Raw genomic sequence first — 23,669 nt, 5'->3', positions numbered from 1 at the left:
TGCCAAAACAAAATCTTTTGGGCATCTTTTCCTTGTTTTTAAACCTCATTTACTCAGTGTCACATTTAATAAAGCATATACCAACTTATTTTGCCTAGCAGTATTTAATACAATAACTTACACATACAGAAAGACCCAAACATTTAGCCACAGATGTCTTCAAATAAGGGAAGGTTTGCGATAATGGCCTGTAATTTAATGTTTAGATTTTAAGAGATGTCTGGTTAAAGCAAAAGGGCTTATTGACTTATTTGCCGTCCTTATTAACTCTATGTTCGAATTGACTGAGCAAACACCCAATTAGAGTGGTAATTGTTAGTGTCACACATTAGCTGAAAAGAACAGAGGAAAAAGAAAAGCTGTAGCAGAAGCTAGAATTACCAAAGGCTTATCTTGTATGAGATAGGATCTAATATCTTTTAAGTAGGCTGATGACAATCTATCCCTTTACGTATTAAAGATAAACAATTTAGACATAGTCCCTGACGGGCTGCCTTGATCTTAATTGCAGGAAAAGACAATGTGAAATACAGAAGATTAAACAAACAAACGAACGAAACATAGGCTGCGCCTACATGCATGAGGAAAGAACCGTTCCAAATATTGTGCTGAACTTAACTTTCCTTCAAGCGATCCATGAAGCCTGCTTATACCACATCGCTCCAGGAAACACCAAGTCTTTCTGGGGTTTTGGTATGGATGCTATCAGAAAGTTCAACTGGTTTGATCAAAATCGAGGTTGTGTAGATCTAGCCATTCTCAGGGCAAAAACTGGTAACCAGAGTTTCACAATTAAGCTTTTTGTAAGGGAATTTGCAGTTTACAACCAAATCCCACATTAAAATAGCTGTCATCTGTTTATTTACATTATTTTAAATTCTAAACTTTGGAGATAAGGAGATTTTTTTGATAAAATAATGGAATCTGAGAAATATATTGATTAATCAATGACTAACATTAATCACAAGCTTCTTAATAGTAAAACATCGAGAAGAAAAGTTAGAACAGCATCATCCAGTTGTTTGACCAATTCTGAATATCCACAGACCCTGTTTACATTAGACTTCACATTTTTCAATAAATCTTTTATGTTCTATCCAATTTTTTTCTTTCAATTATTGCTGTTGGGACTTAACAGATTTACCTAGCTCTTTCAAGACTTGATTATGACATTTTACTTCTTTTGATTTAAGACTTCTTATAATTTTTGAGACGTTGTCGTGGACAATAATCATAGTAAGACAGAGACTGTGCACCAAACCAGATTCCTCTTCTTCCTGGGCACCCACATGGTTTCCAAGGCCCCACTGCAATTAGAGGCAGCCGTGAGACTGACTCCTGAGCCAATGGGATTTGTACAGAGTGATGTGGACACTTCTGGGCCTTTCCCCTTCAGAGCCTCCCAAGAGTGCTTCTCCATGCTTTCTCTTTCCTCTTCTGCCAGATTAAATGGAAGGAAGTACAGGGTCCTTAGAAATCATATATTGAAAATGGCAGTCACAAGATAGAAGGAACCTGGGTCTCAAAAATTACTGCTTGACAGAATACTTCCCCACTCCTCAGGACTACCCATTTATGTGAGCAAGGTATAGATTTTTTTTGTGTTAAAGATTTTTGGATATATATATCACTACAAAATATAGGAAGTTCTTCAGCATATAAAAGCCTTCTTATTTGGGGCAAAGAAATATGTGGATACAGGTCTTCACCTCCTGTCACTATAGCTAAAGATAGATAAATAATTCTTGTCCCTTCTCCTGGTAGGAAGAGCATGAGCATGTGGCCCTCATCCAACCAATCAAATGTTCCTTCCAGGGCCTTCAACGTAGAGTAACATGCGTAATCATTCTTGTTTCTTTGCTTTGAACAAGGATACGTGACACTGTCTCCACAGAATTGATTTTCCTCTTAGGTTCTAATATGACTTCTTCTAAATTTTAACGTCTTTTATGGCTCTTAATCTAACTAATAAACATGTGAACATCTCTAGGTGAAGTTTCAGAGAGGTACTCCTGAGACGTTAGCTGTATTTTTGCAAAAATATTGAGATATTTCTGTCAAAATTAGGAGGTTTAGCTTTTAAGGTGTGTCTAAGCAAACTTCTTACTTTCTCCCTATTTTTGCTGCCTGGCCATTGGTAAACCCTACCGATTTTGGTTTTTGTTTCATTTATTAATACTCCATGGCTTGGGCTGGTGGCTTCCAGCATGTTTACCATAAAGAATTTCTTTTCTAACTTTTGTCCTCTACAGAATTTGTGTAGATTGGAAGATTTTTCAACCCACTAAAGGCTCTTATTAAATGGCAATAAATTTTCCTTTCTATATTTTCTTACTGTCTCCTAGTCCTCATGCTGGAATAAGTGGCATAGTGGGCTGGGGCCATTTCTAGGGCATGGCTTTGACATGGGTTAGTGGAGTCTGGAATTTTGGCAAGCATGGGACATTTAAATTTTGGTGGACATTTAGAATTGTCAATTGTGCCCCAATCAGTTTACTTTAATAATATTTATTTTGTCAGATATTGTATGATGTGCTAAGGACACAAAAATGAGTAAGACATTCTTTTATCTCTAAGAAACCATAATCTGGAAGGAGAGACATATACACAAAAAGATATATCCACAATGGTGTGGCAGTGTCGTATGTCAGTGGATATAAAAGTAAAAGGGCTCTATGTGAGTCTCCTAGGGCTGCTGTAATGAATTACCACAAACTGAGGGGCTTAAAACAACAGAAATTTATTCTCTCACAGTTCTGGAGACTAGAAATCTAAAATCAAGGTGTTGGCAGGGCCATATTCCCTCTGAAGCCTCTCAGGTAGAATCCTTTGTTGCTTCTTCTAGCTTCTGGTGGTTGCTGATAATACTTGGCATCCTTTAGCTTGTAGATGCATCACCCCAATCTCTGCTTCCCTATTCACATGGCCTTCTCCCCTATGTCTGGATCCAAATTTCCTTCTCCTTAGAAGGACACCAATCATATTGGATTGAAAGCCTACCCTAATCCAGTATGATCTCATCTTAACTTGATTGTGTCTGAAAGACTTTACTTCCAAATAAGGTCACCTTCCCAGGTTCCAGGTGGACAGGAATTTTGAGGGAACACTATTCAACCCAGAATAGGTTTCTAACCAAGATGACGGCAAGTCAGAAAGATGATCCAATGATGTTTCCTACAGGAGGAGATGATAGCTGAGCTGCATCTTGAGGGGTGAAGGGAAGTTAAAATAGAAACAAGATGGTTAACCATCTAAACATGTGTGATACCATATAAAGTACATTAAAGAATACCTTCTGCACAGAACTTTTATTGTGCTATTTTAATTAAGATGAAGTTCAGTCTCCAACAGTTCCTTTGTCTTTCTCCTATAGCAATGTCTCCTTCACCGCTCTAATCCAGGCAATTCTACTTTATTCTCAGCTGTGAAATATTTAGAGGCCATGTGCTAAATATATCACATTAACACTTCCTAGTGCAAGAATCTCTCCGTAATCCCAGCCCCTTTGGCCTTATTCCAACTGTGAACATGGAACACCTGTAGCCCTCTCTTTTCCTCTGATTTTGGATCTAGGGCTCTCCTCACTCAGAAAGAAGTATAAAAGATGACTGCCTTAGGATCAGAACTAACTTCATTCATTCACTCATTCCATCATTCATTCCACAAATGTTTTTGAGTATTAACTGTGTGCAAACCACAGTGCTAGGCATGGAGAAGATTAAAAAGATAAATACAATATATGTCCTGTCCTGAAATAGTCTATAGTCTAATAGGGAGAAAGCAAATATAAATAATATGTACAATTTCTGGCACACAATAATTACTCAAGAAACATTTGCCGAATTGAACAAAAAGGCTTAAACATTTTGGAGCAAAAGGAATTATTTCCTATCTTAAACTCCCTGGGCCCTTGCCTGCCTGGATCTTTAAAATGTACTTACGTCCTCAAGCCTTTGTCATTGCCAGCTTTGAGATTCAGTACTTAACCCTCCTGGGATCCGTGCCACCTTGCCTTATTTCTGGTGTGACTCACCCTATTTTAGGCTTTGCGTGAAGATATGCAACTTCCTAGGGGCAACCATTTCTCAGATGTGGCTCCTGGAGCTTCCTGCTAATGGCTCGGGAGTCACTGCTGGGGCACATGCATCCTTGACTACTTGGTGGGACAGATGAGGCAGATCTTTCTCTTTTCTTCAAACTGCTATGACTGGTTCCCATCTAGTTTTCAACTCATGAAACTTTTGAGAAATCTGAAGTCACCACCTCAACTTCCACCTCAGTGTTCTGAGGAGTCCTGTAGGACAGATGGAGTAGGAATTTGAAGGATATTTCTCCATATTCTTATATCCTTTCAGTGTTTATCTTTTAGCACAATGCTCGGCACATAATAGTGCACATTTGAAGTATCAGGTTAGGAAAGTACCCAAAAGTGGTAGTTTTGAGGATAACGAGAAGTAGTCATGGATTCCTTTCTGGTTTAGCTCAAGGATTTCCTAATCTCATTCAGGGTAAATCCTCTTGACTGGAGTGAGGCTTCTAGTTTTACCTCTTACCATGAGTGCTTTCCCTTGTAAGACATTCTAATAGGTGAGAACAAGAGAGAAGTGTCACAGAATAGGAGGGAAATGATACAAGACTTGTATCCACAAAGTTGGACAAGGATGATAAAATTCCACCTTTTTATCTAGAATCAATCCTAGTATTATGTAATGATTACAGCTCAGGAAGACCTAGGGAAATCCAGGGGAAGATCCTTTACAGGGCCTGTAATACCAGTGTCCATGAGTGGAAAATGCTAGACCAGACATTCACATGCTGCTCGCCTGTCCTTCAAGAGTGAACACCAAAACACAAGGAAGCTGAGCAGAACAGTGCTGCCCAGACCAGCATTCTGTCCCGGTGTCTCCTGAGACATTGTAGGGGAGAATTCACGTACATTGAAAATATTTTTGCCTTGCCTCTATTGATCACTTTCTCCTCTGAATTCTTATAGCACTTGTAAACTTTGATACATAATTTATATATTTGGCACTCTGCAATGTACTCCATTGGCTTTATCTCCACATTTCGAGAGCAGAGAGCTTGTTTTTTAGAGCCACCCTATCTTGCAGTAGTCATTGCAGTTGACTTGTCATCATTTCTTCTGCTATGAATAATTCTCTACCCCAGGGTCAGTAAACGTTTTCTGTAAAGGGCCAGTGCTATGGTTTGAATATTTGTGGCCTCCCCAAAATTCATATGTGGAAATGTAATGCCCTATGTGACGATATTTGGAGGTGGGGCCTTTGGGAAGTGATTAGGTCATGAGGGCAGAGCCTTATGAATGGGATCAGTGCCTTACAAAAGGGACACCAGACAGCTCCCTCATCCCTTCAGCCATGATAAGATGACAATGCAGTGATAAGATGGCCATCTAGGAACCGGGAAACAGGTCCTCATCAGACACTGAATCTGCCAGCACCTTGATCTTGGCCTTCCCAGCCTCCAGAACTGAGAGAAATAAATTTCCATTGTTTATAAGCCTCCCAGTTTATGGCATTTTGTTATAGCAGCTCAAACTAAGACAGCTAGATAGTAAATATTTTAGGCTTTGTGAGCCACATGGTCTCTGTTGTAACAGCTCTACTCAACTGTTACATGAGAAAGCAGCCATAGACAATTTATAAAGGAATAAGTATGGCTGTGTTACAATAAAATTTTATTTACAAAAACAGGCTGTGGGCCAGCTTTAGCCCTTGGCTATAGTTTGCTGATTTCTGGTCCAAATAAATGCTGGTCATACCGTTTTTCTTGATAGTGACTGGATCAGGAATGAAATGTTAAAGAGATATTAAAATAATGAGTCTGGCTTCATGAGAAATGGCATGTGCGTGTGACCTAACCCTGGTCAGGAAACAGGAGGGGAAATCTGGTGGGGACCTGGGGGAAAGGCTTCCTTGATTTTAAGGAGGCACAGTAAAGGCCTGTCCCTTGTTTTCCTGTGGACCTTGTTGAATTGGGAACAGGCATCATACCACCTGCCAGAAGATGACCCAACAGTGGCAAGAGGACAAGGCTGAGAGAATCAGAGAAAGAAGGAGAGAGACCCTGACATATCTCACCTGGAGCCCACTCTGCTCTGGTCTCCAAACTACGCAAATTAATCAATGTCTTTCTTGTGTAAGCCAGTTAGTCTTTTTCCTTGCAAGAAAGCATACTAATTGATATAGTTACACATCTGAAATGTTAAAGAGATATTAAAATGATGAGTCTGGCTTCATGAGGAAAAATGATATATTTCATATTACATTTCTGATAAAGAATACGGTGTCTAACTTTTTATAGAAATGATAAAATGCCATGTTGAATCAACTATAAATGATATAGTTGTATAAAGTTTTTTACATTGCATATAAACTGGTGATTAGGGCAGGATAGAGTCGGTTACTTCAAATTAACATGAATATGTATTATATGAAGTTCTTATGAAGCTCCCCCCACTTTTTCAGTGGAGACACTAGGCCCACTTATTTTCTTCATTTTATAAACTCCAAGTCATACTGGATCATTTTTTTTAATTCAGACAATACAGAAGTAAAAGCAATGGTTTCCCTCTTATGCTGCTGAGGATACTAATATTTATTTTCTCCTTTATGATTACCCTGTAGCCAATATATGCATTATATTTCAGGGAGTCTGTGAGGTCAAAAGCATTTTCATGATAATACTAAAAAATGATTTGCCTTTTTCACCACGTTGATGTTTCCACTGATGGTGCAAAAGCAAGGGTAGGCAAAACTGCTGGTGTCTTAGCATGAGTCAAGGCCATGGCTTCCGACCGCACTAGTAGTCACTGTGTTCTTCAACACCATGAACTCATATGAACAAAAAAATGCTGGTATTAATTAAGAATGTTCTTGAAGGATCAGTAAAAACGATAACTTTTATCAAATCTCAACCCTAAGTATACATGTTTTTAATATTCCATGAAGCAAAAATGCATACTTCAGATGGAAGTACTTCTGCATACCAAAGTACAACCATTGTCTGGAAGAGGAGCACTTGTGTCATTCTTTGTGTGGTGAGCTTACCTAGCCTCTTTTCTTTTAATTTTTTTTTAAAGATTGGCATCTGAGATAACAACTTTTGCCAATCTTTTTTTTTCTTCCCCCAAAGCCCCCCAGTACATAGGTGTATACTCTAGTTGTGAGTACCTCTGGTTGTGCTATGTGGGATGCCACCTCAGCATGGCTTGATGAGCAGTGCCATGTCCGTGCCCAGGATCCGAACCAGTGAAACCCTGCACCACCGAACCTCTTTTTTAATAGAATACCATTTTTACTTGAAAGAGTGATAGACAGACTACGGTTATTCAGATTGAGTTTTGGCAGATATTTTTGCTAACGTGAATCAAGTGAGGCAGTCACTTCAGGGAATATTGCCAATGATAAAATTTGAACTTCCAAGTGAAAACTTGAATTTTGGAGAATTTGTATCTGCCACCATGAGATTGATAGCTTCTCAATACTTAGACATATTTCTGATGAGATCAAGTGGTGTTATTAATTAACGTGATTTTTTAAATACTGTATCATGAAATGTGTCAACATTTAGAAGATCTTTATAACTCAATTAGCCACTATTTTCCAAATGATCTATGCCTTATGTTATGAAATCATGCATGGGTAAGAGATCCATTCAAAGTACAAGATGGACCAATGGAATTTAATGAAACAGGAACACAAAGTTCACTGGTATAGTTTCAGACCTCACGATGTAAGCAACCTTTAAGAAACTACCACTTGTCCAGTTGTGGTGTAGTGTCAAAGAAGAATAGCTATAATTATCTGAAAAGGCTATTAAAATGCTCCTCCCTCTTCCAACTACACATCTGTTTGAGGGTGGATTTCCTTTATATATCTCAGCCCAAACAACATATCATAAAGGACTGATCACAGACGAAGATAGGAAAATCCAGCTGTCTTCTGTTAAATTAGACATTAAGGAAATTTGAAAAAGTGCTAAAACAATGCCATTCTTCTTGATTTTTTTGACAACACTGTTATTTTTCATAACGAATATTATTAACAGAAAATTAATAGTCAAAATACATTTTAAATTTCTCCGTTTTAATTTCTAATATGATTAACATCAATAGATATAACTAACATAAACGAAACCTCTTTGGGGTACTCAATAATTTTTAAGACTGTAAATGGGTCCAGAACCAAACATTGATTTAGAAGAATACTTAATGACACATGAAAATACTGGAAATACACTATCAAGGGGTAAAAAGCACAATTTTGAAATGGACATACCGTGATTCCAATTACACAAAAAACACATGTGCACAGAAAAGGAATAGGATGAAACACTGTAAAATATTAATAATTTAGGTAATTCAAGTTTTCTTTTATTTTCATGGATTTTTCCAAGTTTTCTCTAATGAAAACTTTTTTAATTAAAAAATAAAAATATGTATGTCTTACAAGAAAAAGTTTTGCCATTATAATCAGGAAGAATAAAATTTCAATTCCAAACACAAATCATAAATTTGCCTATAATAGTGGCATCCATCAAAAGAACGTTATGGTTTCCTTTTATTAGTCATGTGTAAGAATTTAATATGTTTGACTATAAGACAATAAGGTTTTTAAATAAAGAAACTTTCCAAAATCAAATGAATGTATTTTTTCCTAATAGTTCCCTCAGGAGGCTATATGCTTGTTCAAACGATGTTTTTTGGGACCTTTATTGAAGGATTGTCTGTAGACAGTTGGCCACAGAAGAAATTAATCTTATATCTTTATAAAGATGTAGCATTTTCTCTCCCTCCCTCCTCTGCCTGCTTAAGCTAACAGTTTGTGTGATTATTGATATTGACCTTGAGAGCTGTTGGGAAGAACCGTGAGGCCACATGCAGGAAGGAGCCCAGAAGAGCCCCCACGTCTCCAAGTAAAAGGAAGTCTACCTGTGGACTGCAAGATCCTTTAGTAGCTAATAGAGGTTTCCTTGGCTGTATTCTATAAGTTAAAAGAAAGTGAGGAATTAATTGCACTTTCCTTTTTATCCCTAATCTATACATAGCACAATGCTGAGCACCAAGCAAAGACTCAATTAATTGACATTAATTGGGCATCTACAACATTCTACATAGTGCTGGTTGGGGTTGGATTGCTAATATTAATTTATCATTCAGCTAAAGAGAAGCTGAGAATTATCAGCTTCTTTAGACTAATGAATAGTTCAGATTTCCTAAACAGCCTAAAACTTGGTCTTCTACTAGGGTGACCAACTCGTCCCCGTTTGCCCAGGACTTTTCTGTTTTTAGCACTAAACTCAGGCATCCCAAGAACCTCCTAAGACCCAGACGCACTGGGATGGTTGGTCACTGTGTCCTTCAGTGACCTGACTTTAGAATAATGCAACGTCTCTTCCATTTAGTTTGACCTGGCTCCTCTAGCCAAGTCTGTATACCCAAGGCCAACCAAAGCCGGATGGAGGCATCTGTTGGCTGAGCCATCTGACTGCTGCTGTATGTCCTTGTCCTTCAGATGAACAAGCCAGACAAAGGGACTAACTGCACAGAGACAGGGCCCCAAACCTAGAAGATGGTTAGCTTTCCTAGGAAAGCCTGGGGATCCTGGCTTACTCATCCACTCCTTTTAAAGAACAACTGTTTTTTGGTTTGAGTCATCACTCCTATTTTGCCCTACTATTTACAGAAAGACAAACGGACAAGCCTGAAATGACCCTCCTAAGAACAAGATTTTATGCCAGGATTTGACATGCCAGAAAACTTGTGTCCCCAGAAAAGACACTCCAGCCTTAGCATTAGTAAAATGAAGACTTTTTTTTATTTATTCTTGCATTCAGAGAGGAATGACGATGTCATCTGTGTCTTAGACACATCTTAATTTGTGGATTTTTTCTAATTTAACTCTCTTAATTGGATGAAAGTATGCTGCTGCTGATTTATGGATCTCCAGTTGTGCCAGGCATCATTTTAAATGTGCACAGCTGCTCTGCAGTAGTTTAACTTGGCAGATAGTATCAAACCATTGAATTGTGTCATTTATTTGTATATGCATACAATAGCCTCCTTGTGCAGGTTCGTCAAAAATCCTTGCAGGCATGGTTTGGACCAAGCATTTAAAGAGTCTTGTAGAGTGATTTATTCTTTTGGAAGGTTTTCAAAGTTTCCAGAATGAAGAATAGGATATCATTTTGTGCCATTGATAAGTTCCCAAGAGAATCACAGAGACAGGCGGATGGAGAGGTTAACAGAGTGAGAGGTCTCAGGCTTACGTCTGGGAACTTCAATTTCAGAGGTCTTCAGACAATGTAGGACATGTTACTGCTGACAACACTCTCACTTTCATTGTGACATATCACAGGGAAGCAGCTAAAAGAGGGGGGTGATCTAATACAAGTTGCAGCATAAATAACTTGAGAAGCTCTGTTGACAATAGAAAATCTGGCATTCACGGTGCTTAACAATGCTATCTTCAAATTCAAAGGGCCCTGAGATTTGTCACTGTTGCCCTTTGTAGTCAAGGATGATACTGTTGACACTGTGGTTATCCCTGTATGCAAGTGTGACTGGAAATACTCAAGGGTGACAGAAGATAAGGCCTTTCTGCAGAGTATACATGGAGAGCCTTCTTTTGGTTTGTGTCCTTTGGCCTCCCAGCACATAACTTGCCTTGTCACAGTCATCGTGTCTCTGCAGCCGACCCAGCTGCTCTGGTCAGGACCTCTTGGCTCCAGTCTTCCACAAATGTCTCCATTGCTTGAACGTCTTTCCCCTGGGCTCTTGTGCCAATTACGCTTCCTACCTGATCTGCCTACTACCTCTCATGCAAAGCCAACCAAGCAGGCTCAGCCGGCCTCCTTCCTACACTGCAGCTTGTGAGAAAATCACTTTGAGGTGGGATGTGTTGCTGGATAGCTTTGTTTATTGATGATTTTATTTTGCCATTTGAAATGAGTGTTTTCAACTAGAAAGACCTTAGGGGCTGAAATAATTTTTTCCCTTCTCAGTATTGCCTGTTTTAAAAAAAAGCAGAGGAAATGCTTTTAGCAAAGGCATGCCTTTCCTGTAGGTGGACTAGGTAGACACTTTTACAGTTGGTTGCTTTAAAAAAGTGTTCCTCATCAGCCTATACTTAAAAATTGTTTTAAGACCAGAAATTTCCAAAGGGTCATCTCTGAAGCCTAATAATGGGTGTTCACAAGCCACTGTGAACATCTCAGAAAGCATTCCTATGCTGGCCGCTCAGGTGACTTGCTTTAGGCAACAATTAGATCAGGTCAAGATGCAACACTGGTGACCTCACGCTGATAGCAAGCACTGTTGGGCAGCTCATTACTTTGCCTCTTTGGCAAATAAAAATCTTTTTACACGTGGGTTCAGGATGGGGGTTAGGAAGGGTGGTAACAGAGCTTCTTGATGGTGCCTTAGCTTTAAAATCTCCTACAGAGGAACGGCAGATTGCCTTGGATAGGGAAACCCCAAAAATCTTATCAGTTATTTAACCTCTGAGTGAATTGCCTTATAAGATCTTTACGAAGGATCTGAACTGAGGATAACTTCATTCATAAGAAAATTCTGATGAGGATAGCTGAGAGAGAAGGGAGATGAGAGCTCAGATTCAGCCTAGGTCTTTGGGCTTCCCCAGAGGGGAAAGACTTCACCTAGAGCTTCCATGACCAGCACTGGGACACCCCGTGTCCAAGAAAGGACATCTTATCAGGCAAGAGAGAGGGCTGGAATTAGAAGGTGGAGGAACTGAAAACATACTTTGCTTACTTGACAGTTTTGCCTCTCTTTGATTTGAGGTCATCCAACAATATAGTTCAATCTGACCCAATTTTTGAAGTTGTTTCTCCAAGGAATGTCTTTGGATTAGCTTTAAGCTCTTCTCAGTCCTCCAAAGATGTTAGAAGTGAGGCACAGATACCCCAAGACTCTAGTACGTGTGGCAGCAGTCTCTAATCTTCTACTTATTCTATTTTTTTTTAAGAGGAACTAAGAAGAATGGGATTGAGAATAAGCAAGCATCTAGTATGAGGGATGTTTTGTTATTCCTATTTTATAAATGAGAAAACTGAAGTTCAGTTATGGACCAGGATCATGTAAGGGCTAAGTAGCAAAGCTGGGATCTAAACTGAGATGCATCCGCCAGGGGTGAGCAGGTCCACAAATGAGCTCAATTCAGGAGCTCCCTGAATTTTACTTCTCCAATTCTGTCTCAGAACTGTGGGGTTCTTCTCTAAAATTCTGACCAAGAACCTCACAAAGAGGAGAGCAAGTTCTCCTCATGAAGTTTGAGAAATCACCAATGGAAGAATGAGCCTCAACTGTATCCTTGATTGCCTGTTAAAATAGTAAGTAGTAGCATTGTTATAATGGTGAACATTAAAATGCCACCATTTATCCCTTGGTCATTTTGAAGGTACCATGCAAAATCTGCTGTTCTAAGACCAATATCTAAATTATTTTAATTAATAAACCTTATTTGGTTGGGTGAGTTAAAGTAATGCCGTTAACTTCCACTATGCATGTTAGATAAGGGGCCAGAAAGAAATAGTTACTCTCAGATAACTTTTTCAAGATGATCCTAATTAAGGTTTGGGTTGATAAGACATCCAAGGAGTTATTGATTATAAGGACTGACATGCTCTAAAATTAATGTATGCCTGATAGGTTTATCCCATATATTGTCCTTCTTTTTCCATTGGCTTTCTAAGTGTCAGGAATCCCCATTTTCATGACCTGTTACATGATAGGGCCCCTTCTAGTTTACAAAGCTCTTCCTCATGCATAATTTCATGAAACCTCAGGGATCCCAGGGAGAGAGTCAAAGCCTCTGTTATTCCTTTTCTATCAGGTGAGGACACTGAGACAAAAACACCCATGCATTCCTGAAGGTACTGGAACTACTAAACGAGGGAGCCAGGACTGGGATCTTCAACCATTGCCCCACCTTGCTCCCTTCTCCATATTGCACACAAGTGTTTATTAAGGATCACACTATTGCATAAAGCAGTCTGATGAGCAGCAATGGTCATCTGAAGCCAAGATTCCAGACTGTGGAGCAGATGAGGCTTGAGCATCTCTTGCCTTAGCTTAGGATTGGCCCTAAGGATTTCAATCATGGCTGGACACACGATTAGAGTACATAAGGAAGAAGGCTAAGGATGGAAGGTAAGCCCAGTCTGACTTTTGGCAGTGCTGGTGGCACTCAATGTTAAGAAGCATTTTCAAAGTATCTATGAAATACTTTTAAGGTGATATAATCTTTACATTCAATTTGTCAGAAAATATTTGAAGCAAGCCATTCTTAATTATGTTGATGCAAATGGTCCTAAGACACACTACACACACATGAGTTAGACCAAATTCTTCATAAAACAGAATTGAATTCAATTATTTAAAATGGGTTTCTTTTGGACTACATGGTCACATATATGTGGTTTGATCATAGCCCTTACTTTTCAAAGTTTTGAGTGTCAAAAAGACATAGGATGGCATTTTTCTCAGCAAACGTGATTTATAATATACTCCACACTCAATGAAAATTGGGTTTGTGTTTTAGTTAGGATTAAGTTCACTTATGTGACAGAAAGCCCAAAATAACAGTGGTTTAAAGAAAATAGTTTATTTTTCTCTCACATTAAGAGATCAGGAGAGGGGCCGGCCCTCTGGCCGAGTGGTTAAGTTCGTGCGCTCTGCTTTGGCGACCCAGGGTTTCACGCGTTCGGATCCTGGGCGTGGACCCAGCACCACTCATGAAGCCGTGCTGAGGCAGAGTCCCACAAAGCAGAACTACAGGGACCTACAACTAGAATATACAACTACGTACTGGGGGGCTTTCAGGAGAAGAAAAAAAAAAGATTAGCAATGGATGTCATCTCAGGGCCATTCTAGAAATAAAAAGAGATCGGGGGTAGTCTGTTCAAGGATGCTATGGTGGCCTCATGGTGTTGGAGGCTTTTGCTCCTCCTATGTTGTTGCTCCACCATTCATGGATTATAGTCCCTAATTTACCTCATGGTTCAACATGGCTGCTAGAGCTCCAACAATTATATCTGCAATCCAGGCATTCGGAAGGAAAAGGGGACAAGAAGAAGTGAATGCTCTCCCTTTCACTTCCGCTTATATCTCATTGGCTAGAACCCAGTGATATGGTCACATGTAGTTCCAAGGCAGGCTGAGAAACGTATAATTTTAGCTAACCATAATGTTCTCAGCTGAACAAAACTAGTATTATTTTTACAAAGGAAAAAAGGGACAATTAATATTTAGGCAATTAGGAGTTTCTGCTACAGCTTGGTTCTCAAACCTATTCCCTTCATCTTGTTTCCTATGCTCCCACCTCTCCTTCCCTACCCCCTCTTGCATATATGCATTTTGAAAAAAGACCCTACTGCTTGGAAGCCAGGGCCATACAGAGCAGAAAAAACAAATATGGGTTGGAACTGAGTCAAAGTAGAGAGTGTGTTACTATCATTATTTTACCTTATTAACAATATCATTTATATCATCATCAATAAAACCTATTGTGTACTCAGAATGTACAGGGGAAACTATCAGAGGTGTTAGGAAATATAATACAGGATTCTTGTGTCTAATCTTGACTTTCTCATTTAGGGGAGATAAGATTCCCATAGAAAGATACTGTCAAGAACTGTGAAAGGTCTGAGATTTTACCCTACTCATAAGGAACAAGCTAGCCCAACACAGTGTCATGGATGCGGGTAGGAGACACAAGACTCCTGGGTCAGAGTTAAAGGATTTGATTATAGCAACAGTCAGAGCATCAACATTTCCTGTGCCAGTTCCCCAGGTCCCAATTCCCACAGGGTGATGCAGATGGCCACATGACAACTGCACATGCAGTAGGTTGCATTACAGAAAAGGAACTCTGAGTTTAAGGAACCCAAGTCTCTTATAATGGGTTGTAAGCATGCCTGCCCTTTTCTCCAGAGGGGAAACACTATCTCTGTCTAGATTTCAAGGCTATTCACTGTATAAACATCCTTACAAAGATAGTCCAGAACAAAGGTAGTCAGAATCTCTGCTTGCGAGATGTTCAGCAATAAGAAAGACCTGTGGAGAATTGTCTCCCCAAAGATATGAGGCAGTGCATGCCAAGTGCTACACAAGTACCAGAAACGCTAAATATCACAGCATTCTCCTTAGGAGTGAGAAGTGAACCGGAGGCTCAGCAGTCTGGGAAAGAAGCTGGACTTTGAAGGGAGGGGGGAACCTGGACCAGGAAAGAGGAGAGAGCTTCTACTTAGACACGCACGTGTGGAGACAGGAATGTGAGGATGCATTTGCAGAACTCCAAAGACCAGTTTGGTTGAAGGGAAAGTTTATTTAGGAAGGCTGTGGGAGGTTGGACTGGTCTCCAGAGGGCCTGGAATGCCTAAGAAACTTTCTTACAGTAATGAGGAGGGACAGTAACGATGCTAACTGGCAACACAGCATAGAATGGGCCAGAGTGGAGGCAATTAGAGGCAAGGCGAAGAGACCGCTAGAAGTTTATTGCAATGGTCTGGGCATGAAGTACTGAATACTTGAATTTTTTCCACATGGCAGGAAAACATATTTGTATTTATTCAATTTAGTTTCCTTTACTAACGAGTACCAAGGCAAACTTTCTAGGTAACTCTGTATGTGTAAGGATCGATTTATAGCATCATTAATAAATCTGTTAGCTTAAGTGGCACTTTTATAGACTTTATCATTCAAGAGAATCTCATCCAAATGTGTTCAGTGCTGGATTCTCTCATGCATTTAGGGATTAGGCACCCCAAAGGTGTCAGGGGTCAAGTCTAAAGGACCTCAGGGGATCCTTCTTGGCTAAGATAAGGGAGGGTTTTGATGTGGGGGCAGATTGATGGAAGAGACACCTGTTGTACATGGGTGACCAGTTACCATTTTAGCTCTCAAAGTGAGAAAACTAATGTAAGAGACATGTCCTCAAGGAAACCCAGGGTACAACAAGCAAATGATTTGAACAGGGGGAGCCTGTTGATAAAGTAAGTATTAAACATCCACGTCTTTAACCCTGAGACTAGAGATTGAAATGACCTGTAGTGGTTTCCTATTATTCTTATGTAATAGTCTTGGCTCCTTGATCTTGTTGTAAGAAACATGAGTAAGTCTCACACCTGCCTCTCCATAAATGAATGAAGTGCCACCTTACATGTCCCCAGGCTCCCATCATCCTCTGGGGCCTCCTACAATCCTAGGTCCTCAGCAGTTCCGTAGTGAGGCCACTAGATCATCACTGAAGGCTTTGGCAGACCACCGTGTAAGCAAACTCCTAAATATTTTTAACAGAGCCCATGGCTGACGGGTGTCAAACTTTATATATTAAGGGAATATTAAAAATACAGCTATTTCTAATAATTTATTATGCACACGCTCATAAACACATTACACTTGTCACGGAACATATACCTGTAGTAGGCCTTCCAGAAGGGAATAAATAACACTTACCTAATGAGAGGCTGATGTTGTTTTCAGATGTCAATCACAGCAAGGTTCCAGCATTAAGGCAGAGTCACGGCTGGTAATCTTTTAGTGGGCAGTCTCCTGACCACTGGCTACCTGTAGTGTGTGGGCCACCAGTTGGGAACCACTGCTCTTGGCAAAGGAGCAATGATCCCTATAGCCTTACTCAGACCCATCATTAAACTGTTCCCTGAAAGTGAACTTGGAAGTTTTCACAGCCAGTGACGAACGTAAACCTTCAAAGGAGAAGTGGAGTGAATGTCAAGGGCTCACATGGAGAAAAGCAATCTGTCATAAGTGAAGAAAAGCCAAATTATTAATGGAAAATCACCACACCCAGTGCACTGTGCCTGACTGCGGACACCACACTTCAGGAGACATATAAACCAAAAAATGTGATACATTCAGAGGAGACAACATTCAACCAGGTTGGTGAGGGGACGCAAAACCATGCCACACTGGGAACAGTCAAGAAACAGGACACAAGTGGACAGCAGAAGACTTGGGAGGACACAATAGCCGTCCTCAAATACTCTGAAGGTTGTTAAGACGAAGGTTTTCTCAGGGGCCGGGGAGGCGGAAACCAGCGATAAAGGGTGGAGACCACAAAAACAGCTTTAGGCTGAAAAAAGGGGGATGAAGAGGGAACACTTTCTGGTAAAGCTCTTAAAAAAGCAGTTTTTTAAGGACTAGGCAGTTTGGGAGATGTTGAATTCTCTGTCATTTGAGCCAGTCAAGCCTTGACTGGGCAAGCATAATGGAAGAATAGTGCAGAAGGACTCCAACACCGGGCAGTAAACGAAGTGACCTGAAGTCATTTCAGCCCCAGGATTCTGTGATTCTAAGTAGAGGGAAGTTGAATCTGAAGTAGAGTATCCTCGTGCAACCCTCACAACTTCGACTCACCACAAACACTGAAGCAAAAGCTGTACGGCAATGAAACGCATGTGAGTGAAGAGGACGCATCCCAAGAATATTTTTACGCTCAGTTGTTGATAATGATGTGAGCTCGTTTGGTTCTCAGTGAATCTGAAGGTCAGATTTGGTCCCCAAAGAATCGTCCCGCGCTCCTAGCTTTCTCCTGGGAAGTTAGCTTTTCCAGCGGTGGCATTTCATTTGGTTGTCTGCTATCACCTAGAATATGCACGTGGATATACACATGTGCATAGACATATAAATATTGCCATAACTAACAGTTTTGAGATGCTCTATTATATTAAAAAAAACCAAACTTTTTGTTATATAATAATGTCCACTCATTTGCAAACTTCTCTTATTGAAAATCATAGAGGTTGCAAGTGGCAACACTGTATTTCCAGCATTGGCAAGGCAATAGGCATGAACAGCTAAGAATATGTACAAAATTGGGAAGGAATTAGAGAAAATAATTGTAAGGGTTTAGGGAAAAGTAGAAAGAGTATGAGAGGTTGTACTGCTCCAGAGAGAATGGAAAGAAAGTGTTGTTGTTTCCTGTCCTTGAGGATAACTTTCTTGTGCCTCCTCAGGGTGGAGGTGAGGGGTAGGGCAGGGGTCAGGTCCCCACCTCCCAGGGGTCTCAGCCTAGATTTGGTCTGGCTTGCTTTCCGGGCAACACTTGACCCTGAACAGCAGAGGAGCTGTGAAAGGGGCTCGGAAGGCCCTTTTCTCCATGTCTACATCAGAGGCCAGGGAGGCAAAGAGGAGAGTTAGAAGCCAATGCATTTGTCTCCTTTTTACCAAAACTAGAGACTAACTATGCTGAAGGCCAAGAGAGCCTGCACTCTGCTATTACCCACGTTGCTTAGAAAAGTCTCCTACAGGGAGAGGGTACCAGGGTGGAGAGGGCCCTCCACTAAGCCAAGCCCATGGCCTGTGCAAGTACTGAGGAGTGAAGAAGCATTTAGAACTTGTAGAAAAATGCAGCAAATTCTTAAGACAGAAAGACACCCCCAAAAAATGATGCTATGTTAGGATGCTGATAATGCTGATGATGACACAGCAAAGAAAAAGGAGGGTTTTCTCACATTTCAGAAGACTGGGGAGTGGAGCCAATGCCTTGTGTTTCTTTTTGCTATGAAAAGAAAAAAAATTCTTTTCTTTTGGCTTTTGTCTTGAGTTTGTCTCTGTTTTCCACAGAGAGTCAAAACATTGGGTAACCATCCTTCCTCACTAAAAGAATAATTAGTCCTTGGGGACTGGCCTGCAGACAGTCTCCCACCCACTTCCTGGTGAGGTGTCTGTGCTCCCAGATGTGGGCTAGGAAGGCTCGCTCAGGACTGTGAGGTCGCCCGGAAGCCTGTAACTCAATAGTCTCCTGTTACTCTACTTTTAACTCTGGTTTTATCTATAAGACTTTGCTGGTTGTAGTATTTTAGGCATATGTGCATGCTAAAAAAGTCATCAGTCTTGTAGTAGCTAAGGAGTGCGTGAAAGGTATACTGACACTACCTGGACAGTTGGATTCCTAGGTTTTGCTCATTCTGTATTTGTGTCCCATTGTCACTCTTCTCCCACTACCCCTGACCTCAACCCCCACCCCCCCGCCACCCTACATCTTGTTCTCTGTCTCCCTGAAGGAGAGTGTTTCCTGAGTGACAGTATTTCATTAGTATAGGGTCTGTCCATGTCTCTAAATCCAGGGGGACCATGGCTTGCCCTGGATTCTAGAGTTACCTGGCAGGGAGTGTGGACACTCTCAGGACAGGCCTTTGCCAGGCTGTGAATGAAACGCCCTCTGAAATGCCTAAATAGGAATGGGCATGGGGGTCTCAAGATCCCTAATTGCCCTCCTAATGGCCACTACTGACTGAGATGATCTCAACTCAGGAGTTGAATGTGCGCCTAATCAGACCACTAGGGGCCTGGGGTGTATCCGGGGAGGCCAGCCATCCTGACACTGTCAGAGGGGAATTTAAGAGTATAAAAATTAATCCAGTCAGTGAAAGAAAAATCAGATCAGTAATGACCAATTGTTTAGACCTGCACTTGTCCTGTAGAAATATAAATGTAATCACATACGTAATTTTAAATGATTTAGTAGCCATATGAAAAATATTGAAAAGAAACAGGTGAGATTAATTTTAATATTACATTTTATTTAATATCTAAATATATCAATATATTATATATTTATCTAAAATACATACCCAATATATCTAAAATATTATTTTAATATATAGCCAAAATAAAAGTATTCATAAAATATTTTACATTATTTTTATACTAAGTCTTCAGAATGTAATGTGTATTTTACACGGACAGCCCATCTCAATTCAGATTAGCCACATTTCAAGGGCTTACTAACCATCTGACGCTAGTGGTTATCAGGTTAGACAGCAAAGGCCTAGTCAATGACTCAATCTGTCAATTCTGTGGCCTTATCTCCTCAATAAAGTTGTTATTAATGATCTAGTAACCTGTTGCCCTGGCGTCTGTACGTATCCTCTGCATGATTTTTCATTCGACCACACTGTTTCAGATACGGCATCCCTCACCTTCATGAACAAGGTCCCTACTCTCCAGTCTCTGACATGGGTAAACAAACAAGGATATACAATAATTGCTGCTAGTAAGAAGCAATATGAAGAAAATAAGACAGCATATTGAATAAACTTTTTCTGTCAAGGTGTCTGAATTCTTGGCGAGGCTGAACTTGCCCTTTGCCTTGAGTCTACACTCTGCCCTGAGGAAGGCACATGAATGAGCCCTGGGGTAAGCAATGGGGGTGAAGACCCTCCCTGGATCCTGAGAGTTACCACAAACTTGCATTTCTAGAACATTGTCTCTTAATGGCTCTGTCTGGTCTCAGTAATCAGAACGATCTCCTGCCAATGAACAGAGACACCTTGGAGGGAAGGCACCTGGATTGAGAATCAGTAGACATGAATGCTCATCCTAGATTTGTCTCTCACTAGCTCTGAACAAGCCTCAATTAACTCAATAAACCATATAGGCCTCAATTTCCTCTGTGCTCCCTAAGTTCTAATATTGTGATTCTGTGTTCATGCTAATGGAGCTTTTATGACTCATAAACCTCAGGAAAGACCAATGACAATGAACACTGAGAATTCCAGAAGACTGGGAGGAGGAGTTGAGTGGGCAGGGCATATTACAGAATAATGAGGAGCATGAAGTTGGCATTTAGCCAGCAGTTAAAAAAAAATCAAAACAAACAAAAGAACCGAGCTGGTGGTCTAACAGACAGCTGAGCCAGAATTAAATGGGCAGAGGGGGGAAAAATGCTGACTTAAGCAACATTTATGACCAGATTTTAAAATTGTTGAAAGAGCTTGTGGTCAAATGAACTGAGTACTTTTTAGAATCTTCTTTTTCAGTTGGGAGGGGGTGGGGGTAGGGTTGTTGGGGAATGGAGCTTCCAAGTGATTTTTTTAAGAATCTCAAACTATTTTCACTTGGACTGGATCTAGACACACATCTAAAGTAAAGTAGAAAATTGCAATTACCTAGATAATTAAATAAAAATCACTTTCATCTTGAACCGTCTAGATAGTTTATGGAAAATATCTAAAGATGTCCCAATTCAGTTTTTGTCATTACTTGCTAATCACAAGGAGTAAAATGACCTTTAATGAACAGACAGAATTGCAGGTCATGGCTACACATAAAACAGGACTAGAAAGTGTTTATTTAGTTCAGACTTTTCATAAAGTTTGGCTGATGGATTCAGTTGGAAACAATTAATTGTACTTTCTTGAAGAACAAAATAGTCACCAAATTAACCAAAAAATGTGGTTATAAAGAAACACCACCAGACTAGTATCTTTCTTTTGTCAAAATATCATTTTCAAAATGTTAAAAATATACAGGAGAGAATAGACATCTTAGAATGATTCTTATCAAAGAAATGGGGGGGGGGGGGCAGCCTGGTGGCACAGTGGTTAAGTTCACATGCTCTGCTTCAGTGGCCCAGGGTTCATGGGTTTGGATCCTGGGTGCAGAGCTATGCACTGCTCATCAAGCCATGTGTTGGAGGCATCCCACATACAAAATAGAGGAAGACTGGCACAGACATTAGCTCAGTGCCAGTCTTCCTCAAGGATAAAGAGGAAGATTGGCAACAAACGTTAGCTTGGGGCCAATGTTCCTCACCAAAACACACAAACTAACAAAGGAAAATAATAAGTGTTGGTGAGATGTGGAGAAACCTCGTGCATTGTTGGTAGGAATGTAAAATGGGGCAGCTGCTGTGGAAAGCAGTTTGGCGGTGTCTCAAAAATTTAAACATAGAATTACCATATGATCCAGCAATTCCACTCAGGTGTATACCCGAAAGAACTGAAAACAGGGACTCAAACAGATACTTGCAGACCCACGTTGACAGCAGCAGAATTCACAACAGTCAAAAGAGCGAAACTATCCAAGTGTCTATCAACAGAGGAATGGCTTAACAAAATGTATATATATACAATGGATATTTATTGTTCAGTCTTAAAAAGAAATAAAATTCAGATACATGCTACAACATGGATGAACCTTGAAAACATTACGCTAAGTGAAATATGCCAGACACAAAGGACAAATATTGTATGATTCCATTTATATGAGGTACCTAAAATAGTCAAATTCATAGAAACAGAAAGTAGAACGGTGGTTCCCAGAGGCTACAAGGAGAGAGGAATGGGGAGTTGTGTTTAACGGGTACAGAGTTTCAGTTTGGGGAGGTGAAAAGTTCTGGAAATGGATGGTGGTGATGGTTGCACAACAATGTGAATGTACTTACTACCACTGAAGTGTGCACTAAAAAACAGTGAAAATGGCAAATGTTATGTTTATTTTACCACAATTTTTGTGTTTTTGTGTGGACATGCATAGACAGTACCCGCAATGTCCCAACGTTACTTTTTTGTGCACGGGGCAAGTGGTCTGTCTTCCCAGGTGTGAAAGGAATGTCATTTTCTTTTCCTTAAGCCTTCCTTTGAAGAGAGAGGAAAATTAGCGATAGGAGAGACTTGGTGCTGGCTTAAAGCCAGGCCCACTTCTCCTTGGTTTAAAGAATATTTATGGATAAAATGGCCAATCTGAAGTGAAAAGGAAAAAAAGCAGGAGGGAGACAGGTTAAAAAAAGAAGAGGAAGAAGAATGAAGAAGAGGAAAAGGAAAAAAAGAAGGAGAAGCAGGAGGCGGGGCAGGCCGGGGGGGGGGAGGAGGAGGAAAATCTTGAGAAACTTCAGAGGGCTTATACTTGTGGTCATGAAACAAGGTTTTGCTTTTTTTTTTTTTTTTTGGTACATAAACTTGTCCCAAGCAATGCACTCAAAGGGAAAATTCCCAAGCAGCGAAGCTGGGTCTGGAGTCATTTGTCAAGTTAATCATGATATATTTCCTTGACTTGAAATAGCGTCAGCTGGAATATGTTACATTCCATCCTAAGAAGGGAATCCAAGTGAACAATTCCCAACAAAAAATTGTTCAGTCTACAGAGAGTGAAAACCTCCAAGTCCTTTCATTACCGCCCACAACATTTTTCCATGGTCTTCCAGTTGAGGAGACATAGTCAAATTGGAAAATGAGGACTGGAACTTCACACAGAGTTTTGGAGCCAACACAGTGTTGGTGTTAGGGGAGACCAAGATTCCAATCAGAAGCTAATGCTGGGTTTGGTACAAGATATTCACTTAGGGAGAGTGGAAAAAATAATGTCAGGCCTGATAAATATTTGACACAAACTTAAAGAAAGAGTCCAATGCTTAACTCAGCCTCTTTCTCAAGTACCTGAAATAAATGATCTAATAATGAAATTTTAGCATTCAGCCATGTAATATTTGACAAAGCAATGAAATTAATATCCCAAACTGCAAAAATGCAGTGAATTGTAAAACTGAATAGCAATTTGAAGACTACAATAGATTTAGAATGTAAAATGTTATAATTCTGAAATGTTATGTTCATTTACTTCATTTGAAGTAAAATATGCCAATATTCTATTTGATTTACAAACTTGATATAGCCACCTTACCTAGACATGTCCACAGGGAAAAAATAAACTTGGCTATAAACTAGTTTCTCTAGTTTCTGAATGTTGTCAGCTATGAGTTCTTCTCCCCCTCTTCTGAATTTGGGCCTAATATTAGTATGACAGGGGACATATGCATCTATACATGAAAAGTAGGAAGCTGGGAATTTTCTTGATCATTTGGATTAAAAAATTCTTTTTCATG

The 23,669-nt window shown here is 40.1% G+C and overlaps 2 protein-coding genes across 4 annotated transcripts in view; one reads left to right on the top strand and one right to left on the bottom strand.

Moving 5' to 3' along the window:
* SAP30 (Sin3A associated protein 30) overlaps positions 1-658 on the top strand; it is an 82,049-nt gene extending 81,391 nt beyond the window's left edge. Inside the window, exon 8 of one of the 2 annotated variants that reach the window (XM_023636281.2) lies at positions 512-658. In XM_023636281.2, coding sequence (XP_023492049.1) covers positions 512-526 — 15 coding nt within the window. In that variant the 3' untranslated portion in view covers positions 527-658. The remainder of the gene's footprint in view (positions 1-511) is intronic. The other variant, XM_023636287.2, reaches the window with a different exon arrangement.
* Positions 1-23,669, bottom strand: part of SCRG1 (stimulator of chondrogenesis 1) — a 117,937-nt gene that overhangs the window by 67,684 nt on the left and 26,584 nt on the right. The window lies entirely within an intron of this gene.

This window comes from Equus caballus, chromosome 2 (assembly GCF_041296265.1).
Source record: "Equus caballus isolate H_3958 breed thoroughbred chromosome 2, TB-T2T, whole genome shotgun sequence".
NCBI lineage: Eukaryota > Metazoa > Chordata > Mammalia > Perissodactyla > Equidae > Equus > Equus caballus.
The sequence above is the reverse complement of the archived record's forward strand: the minus strand, read 5'-3'. Positions and strand labels throughout refer to the sequence as shown.